Source organism: Arachis ipaensis, chromosome B09 (genome assembly GCF_000816755.2).
Source record: "Arachis ipaensis cultivar K30076 chromosome B09, Araip1.1, whole genome shotgun sequence".
NCBI lineage: Eukaryota > Viridiplantae > Streptophyta > Magnoliopsida > Fabales > Fabaceae > Arachis > Arachis ipaensis.
In genome coordinates, this window is record NC_029793.2 from 102631299 (window position 1) to 102638788 (window position 7490).

A 7490-nucleotide genomic window follows, 5' to 3' on the forward strand; every position below is an offset into this window, starting at 1 on the left:
GCACTCCATATTAAAATTTTTAGATCCGTCTCTGCTTTTAGGTTTCATATAAAATTACCATATTATTCATGCAACAATATAGAAAAAAGCATCTATTTTAAACACATTTATACTACCATAAGGAATAGTATTTATATAATCAATCTAGCATTAATCTCATAATTTCACACACAAAATTATCTATTTCTAAAAAAAAGTATAATATAAAAAATATTAATTCATATCAATAATCTGAATTCTAATATTTCATATCCTATTTGGAGAGTAAATTTTGTTTTACAAAAATTAATCTATCTATCTATCTATCTATCTATCTATCTATCTATAAAAAATAAAATCAAATAATGACACAAGGAATTATTGACATATTAGATGACTTCTAATAATAATGTCTTTACAATTTTATTTAGATTTAATATTAATTTTTAAGGTTTCTTTATTAAATACTTTCTTATATATAAAAATTAATTCAGTTTAGTTCCACACAACTGGCAGGTTAAAATCTAGTTATTAATATGTAATTCATAAAAGTATACATATGCATGAGTGAACAAGTAGAGATTTAAACCTTCCCTTATTAGTGTTTCTGTGTCATTCTTGTCAAGATGGACACAAAATACACTAATTCAGTGTCTCTAGACACATTATTCTTGTCCATGTCTCTTCTATCAAATACGATTTTATGTCTCTGTATCCCTGTTTCTGTAAACAAACGCAGCCTTAGTGTCATCGAGCTAATAATTCAATTAGCTAATAATACACGAATATTTGATATTATGAAATAAGGAAGGACCAAATATTGTATGAGTGGAAATAATTTGTTTCCTTTTTTTGGCAGATTAGATCGGGTAGGATCAGGTTGAGAGGTTTAGGATGTGAGTTAGTCGAATTGAGGGATTTAAACCTGCAGGTAGGTTAGGGTGGGATCAGGTTGAGAGGTTTAGGATGTGAGTTAGTCGAATTGAGGGATTTAAACCTGCAGGTAGGTTAGGGTGGGATTTAAATCCTACCCTATCCTACCCCACTCATTGTCACGCCTACATAGCCACACTAAAAATAAACCTAAATACATAGATAACAGATAAAAATGCAAAACTATTTCTAACTTCTAGTCATTATGATAATACTTCTTACATCACCCACCTCTTTAATCTTCTAAAGATGTTGGTTACCAAATTTGTCCTTCAATATTTGAAAATGTCAACACAATAATCCCTCAAAGAAAATTAAAATTGACATTTATCATATGGTTTGGATTTTTCTATTACAACCTTGCATTTTTCATCTCTTTTTCTTACCTGCAAAAGAGAAGAGAAAAAGAAAAGATGACACCATGACTCTGAATTGAAGTAGAAGCTCGTTTGAATATATCGTTCAGAAATATAGTATAGAGTAATCATATACCTGGCAAAAAATTGTCCTAATTATTATTTTATTTTCTATGCACAAAATAAGGAGTTCCGATCAAATAAACCACACACACACACACGAAACTAAAGAATTACCTCAACTTGAGGAATTTTGCCTCTAAGCAACATATCAACACTTTTGTCTGTCTGCAGATGGAAAGCATGAACAAGTTAAATTCAACTCATATGAACATACCAAAACTTGAACAAGCAACATATCAAATTAGCAACACTTTTGTATGTCTTTAATATGTTTTCTAGGGTAAATAACTTAACAAGTTGTTATTAGGATGCCAAGTAAACAAGTCATGTATCAAACCATTAACTGGGGCTTGTACCAGTGAAAGGTACACTGGGAACGACTCAATCTATTTTGTTAATCAGGTTATTAATGTGCCAGCAATTAATATTTATTTTTGTTTCAAGATTGCAAAGTCACAATCAGAATTTAGCTGTCTCCGAGACAGGAGTTTCTCATGATCAACAGTAAAAAAAATAAATAATAATAATAATAATGATGATGATGATGATGATGATGATGATGATGAATTAGCATACCTGATGTGTAAGCCAGTAGTATCTGTCTCTCATCTCGATCAGGAAATCAAATGTTGGAGGAGCTTTCCTTTCAAGAATTGTCTTCTGACAATTTCTTGCTCTAGCTTCTGCATCTCCCAGAGTAACAGCTCCTATTCCACCAATCTGGCAAAACAAGAGGAGGTGAATGTTGATGTTACACTCTGCTGGGTTGCATAATACACACAATTCAACTGAATGAGTGTTATAATTTTTTAGCTTAATTGTGAGCTTCTTATGAAATTTCTACTACAGCATAAAAAAACAAATGCAGTCTCAGGCTCTTTTAATAGAGGGAAACAATTACAAATGAGGAAATAAGTGAAAAAAGAGAGAATGAGACACTCTAATGAATTGCATGTTTTTGCCACTTAAAACTTGCAGGTCATCAGAACAATACTCGCAGCAAATTTTAAAATCAAATCACGAATGAATAGCCAAACTAAATCAGAACAAGTTAGAGAGTTGTCTTGAAATTTTATAACTGACACCCATTTGCCGATCAAGAAAGCAGCTAGTACAGCTAAAGCTTACATCCAAGAATGTACAGGTAGTAAAGCTAGAGTGCCATGTAATGAAGCTAGAGTGCTCAAGTTCTTGAAAGAGAGCGACAACAAAATCTTAAATGTTATTGCCACAATAATATTATAATGTAAGGATCAAAACTAACCAGATCCGAGAGTGTTGGATTCTTCATGATATTCTCAAGTTGTTGTCCATGAGCAGTCCCGATAAGCATGATTCCTCTCTCAGCAATTGATCGGCAAGCATGAGCTTCGGCTTCTGTGCCAATCTCATCAACTATAATCACCTGAGGCATATGATTTTCTACTGCCTCAAGCATCACTCTATGTTGCATTGATGGCTCAGGTACCTGCATCCTTCGTGCACTCCCTATTGCAGCATGCGGAATATTGCCATCACCTCCGATTTCATTGCTGGTATCAACAATTACCTATGACATTTGCAAGCATTCATTTTATCACGAACTGATCTACAATATATATAGACACACAAAAGGTGTACTTTGAGGAGAAAAGAGTGACATAAGATACAGAAAGTCAATGTACCACTCTCTTGTGAAATTCATCTGACAGTACACGAGCAATCTCTCGTATAACAGTAGTCTTACCAACCCCAGGCCTGAAAGAACAAGAAAAAAGGGGAATCGGTTATCAAAATTTACAAAGAAATTTAGACACTTTACTAAGCTGTGAGATGAGCAAGTCATCAGACCATGATAGATGACTTTTACCATTAATAGATGATTTCACAATGAAAAATTAGAAATCCCTAGAGTAAAGGGATTCTATCATATCTTCCAATAAACAACCACAAACAAAGAATCCAATCCTTCGAGTGTTTAAATTCAACTCCAAATGGCAATTGGATGAAGCACAACCACAGTTGTACAAGTATAATATATAAAGCAAACATGAAGAAGATCATATCAAAATTAATTTCTTATCTAATAAATGATGAATCACTTTCATAGGGAGCACATTTGCACTTCAATTATGAACAATTTCCACCTATCTCATAACATCGATTGAAATCACTTAGTACACAATATGGGTAGTGTTGCTACACCTTCCCACAAATAAAATGCTCTTCCAGTATTGAAGCAGGTCATAAACCATGTTAATCTGGCCACTGACTGCCCTTCCAACTCGGCATGTCAAGCCAACTATGCCACCTTTCCTACTTCGTATTGCAGATATTCTGTGCAATGTACCCTCGATGCCGGCTCTATTGTCCCTGCCGAACTCTCCAACAGCTTGTCGAGCATATTCCAGCTCTTTCACAGTTACCTGGCTATACATTTGTCAAGAGATCACATAACCACTCCAAGGCAAATTTCTTGTTTGCAAACTCAATTTTCAATACATTAGAAAACTTCAGCAATTAATTTTTTTCATATATTCAGCTTGAAAATAATGCATATTCTTAAAGAAACTTATAACAATAAATGAAGAGATTTTGAATCCAAAAATAGGAAGCATAAGCATGAGTAACTAGAATTGCATGCATGGTCACCTCAGACTCCCTTATATATTGCCCTCCTTCTTTACCAAGATAACGTGCCTCTGGCAAACGACCCAAATCCAATATAACCTATGAAACACCAAAAAGAGCATCAAATTACTGCCATATAGCCCATGTCATGAATAATTAAATTATATGCATTAAGGAAAAAAGCAAACCCTAAACCAAAATGAAATATTTTCTAATTAAAAAAGCGGAAAACGGTAAATTAAATAGGAATGTAAATTGAAAAGTGAGGTAGTGACCTCTAAGAGTTGAGCCCTGTCCGGTTCATTGAGGAGATTGTCATGCAAATCGGATGGAAGAATCTGCAACACAAGACCTAGGTATTCATCGATAACAATGAAGAAATGAATTGTTTCAATGGAAAATCTAAAAGTAGTAACCTGTAAGAGAGCTTGGAGATCATCGTTCTGGGGAAGAGGGGAAGAAGCGGGAAAACAAGATGCTCTAACATGGAAATTGAGGTAAGTTGGTGGTTGCAACCGAAGAGCGAAGTTGAATGTGGCAAGTGGAATTGGCTTAACATTCAGATTCCACGGATTCCATGAAATGGATAGGCGTCCTGCCGCCAATGGTTTCCCAACAACCATTCTTTTGGTTCCTTCCACTCCCTCGCTTTATTTCCCTCCTTTATCCTCGATATTAATCCAATTAATATTACTCGTGTGTCAATGGATTTTTTATTCAAACAAGTATAATTATTCATACATCTCATAAGATTGAAATTATAATTTTAAATTATTTTTTTAAAAATTAATCTAAATTATAATAATTTGATTAATAAAATGTAATCATAAATAATATAGTATTAATTAAATCCAAAAATAAATGTATTAGTTATTATCATACTATAAAACAAATTAAATATAAAGCTATTAGCACTTATAAATCTATAAAATCGCACTGTCTTTGTTCGCGTACAAGGGTTTACTTATCAAATAAACTTAAAATACGAACCAAAAATATTTATAAATTGGACCTAGCATCACCTGAAAGAATAATGGAAAATAATCAACTTACCTTATCATCCATGAGAACCATTTCTATGTAAGTCATCTTGTTCTTGTCAAATTTGGATGAGACTTTCTATAACCTTACATATTAATTTTGTTAAATAATTTTATATATATTATGGTAGTTTTTCTTAATATATATACATATACATAAATAATTATATACATATACATAAATAAAAAATATATGAATTATATTTTGTTAAACTCCATGTTACCGGTTATTAAAAATATTTAAATTACATATATTAATTATTTTTTGTTATAATTATTTCGTTTTATATATATGATTATTTTTTATTATACAATCGTACAATAATTTTTTATTTTTTATATCTATATCTATTCCTCAATTCCAACTCCATTCATACGCATATTAACAATTTTTTTCTAATAATGATGTTTTAATTTTTCATTTTCCTTTTTTCACGTATCTTTCTTTTTTTAAAATAGTGATGTTTAAATATTTTTTTTCTTTTCCTTTTAAATACATTTTTCTTAATAATTACATTACTAATATGAAATATAAAATAGAAAGAAAATAAACTTAAAAATCAGAAAAAAAAGAAATCTTATATTAAAAAATATAAAAATAATATATTCAAAAAGAATAGTCGTAATATATGAATTGAGTCAACAATTTAAATTTTTCTAAAACTAATTTAATCAAATACTAATATTAGAAATAAATTACTTAATAACATAAACCATCTAAAAAGATACTCCAAATTAACGAATATCACATGGGTCACAACATACACTCTAAATTGTCACGATATTTCAAATAAAAAGAGCACCAATTAAGAAAAATCAATGAATATATATAACTAAAATAAAGAGCAATAAAGAGACACACAAAAAAATAAAATAAAATAAAGAGAATCAATAAAAATATTAACATATAAACCACATACACAAACAATGTATATATTAATTGTGAATCATAAAAAAAAGACAATACACACACATATATACAAAACAAAATTATAGCAAAATTATTTAAAAACAACATAAAAATCACACATTTTTTTGTTAATCAGAAGCTAAAAAAAAAATGTGCACCTAATAATAAGCAATTAAAATAAATAAAAATTTTAAAAAATATAAAAAAATAAAATATATAAATAAAGATAAAAGAAACAAAAATTCAATAAATTACAAAAATTGTACCTAAACACGAGAGAGAGAGAAAAAGGGAGAGAGAGGGAGGGAGAGATAATTTTACAAAAATAACTCATTTAATAATTTTTTTATTTATGTATACGTATATATTAATTTTGTTAAATAATTCTAAATATTTTTTTATTTATGCATACATATATATTAATTATACATAAACATATTTAAATCACATATATTAATTATTTCGTTTTATATATATGATTTTTTTATTCTACAATCATGCAATAATATTTTATTTTTTATATCCATATATATTCTTCAATCCCGACCCCATTCATATGCATATTAACAGTTTTTTTTCTAATAGTAATGTTTTAATTTTTCGTTTTTCTTTTTTTCACGTATCTTTCTTTTTTTTTTTTAATAGTGATGTTTTAATATTTTTTTCTTTTTTTAAATACATTTTCTTAATAATTTACATCACTAATCTGAAATATAAAATGAGAAAAAAAAGTGATACATATATCCAAGAAAGAAAATAAACTTAAAAATCAGAAAAAAAAAGAAATTTTATATTAAAAAATATAAAATTAATATATTCAAAAAGAATAGTAGTAATAATATATAAATTGAGTCAACAATTTAAATTTTTCTAAAACTAATTTAATCAAATACCAATATTAGAAATAAACTACTTAAAATTATAATATTTAATCTATTATAGTCCTTAGACACGTATAGATTAGAATCATTCTCGTAACAACAACCAACTGAAACAATATCGTAAGTTCGAACATTTAGAATTCGTGCAAATTCAGACCATTCTCTTGTTCTTCGAAAACCTTCTGTATCCCTGATAGAGTTGAATCGCAATTCCTTTTATGGAAAAAGAGTTACGGAGGTGGCTTTGATGTGTTGGAGACCAAAATCCAGAAGTTACTATTTATATTTGAGGGTGACACCCATTAAATCCTAAAGGTCAAATAAAATAGTATCTCTAGTTTTATTCTCATTTAATTCTAAATAAAAAATAATAATGACTTATTTAATTCAATATTTATGATAATAAATGAGATGACCATTATATAAGTCATTTAATGTAGAATATCTTAATTTGCGATTATAATTAATATATGTATTGCTCATAAATTGATTAGAAAATAATAATTTTATAACAAAATAATCATTCAATTTGAATTACAATTAATTGATTGATAGAAATCATAATAACTTGTATGACATTTAAATGATTAACCAAATCAATTAGTTGATATAATTAATTTATTATAATAAATTGAATTTAATGAGTTAAAAGAAATAA

The 7490-nt window shown here is 28.7% G+C and overlaps 1 protein-coding gene and 1 long non-coding RNA gene across 3 annotated transcripts; one reads left to right on the forward strand and one right to left on the reverse strand.

Annotated features, from left to right (window-relative positions):
- LOC110266506 lies at positions 419 to 1221 on the forward strand. Its single transcript, XR_002353912.1, has 2 exons — positions 419 to 914; positions 987 to 1221. It is a non-coding gene; the product is annotated as an uncharacterized LOC110266506 (long non-coding RNA).
- LOC107619354 (uncharacterized protein ycf45) lies at positions 1076 to 4685 on the reverse strand. Of its 2 annotated transcripts, none has more exons than XM_016321619.2 (9): positions 4418 to 4684; positions 4277 to 4339; positions 4023 to 4100; positions 3576 to 3796; positions 3056 to 3128; positions 2656 to 2940; positions 1968 to 2111; positions 1506 to 1556; positions 1076 to 1298 (listed from the first exon to the last, which is right to left on the reverse strand). In XM_016321619.2, the coding sequence occupies exons 1-9, from the start codon at positions 4622 to 4624 to the stop codon at positions 1227 to 1229; spliced, it is 1194 nt and encodes a 397-aa protein (XP_016177105.1). In that variant the 5' UTR covers positions 4625 to 4684; the 3' UTR covers positions 1076 to 1226. The 2 variants fall into 2 exon arrangements, with proteins under 2 accessions (XP_016177105.1, XP_020967012.1); XM_021111353.1 differs by having other exon boundaries at positions 1271 to 1404; positions 4418 to 4685.

Excerpts from the sequence above, each read along its gene's own strand:
- LOC107619354 (XM_016321619.2), bottom strand. The coding sequence starts at position 4,624 with ATGGTTGTTGGGAAACCATTGGCGGCAGGACGCCTATCCATTTCATGG. Across the intron at positions 3,797-4,022 it reads AATATATAAGGGAGTCTGAG|GTAACTGTGAAAGAGCTGGA; the intron begins GTGACCATGCAT and ends ATGTATAGCCAG. Across the intron at positions 2,941-3,055 it reads ATGAATTTCACAAGAGAGTG|GTAATTGTTGATACCAGCAA; the intron begins GTACATTGACTT and ends CAAATGTCATAG.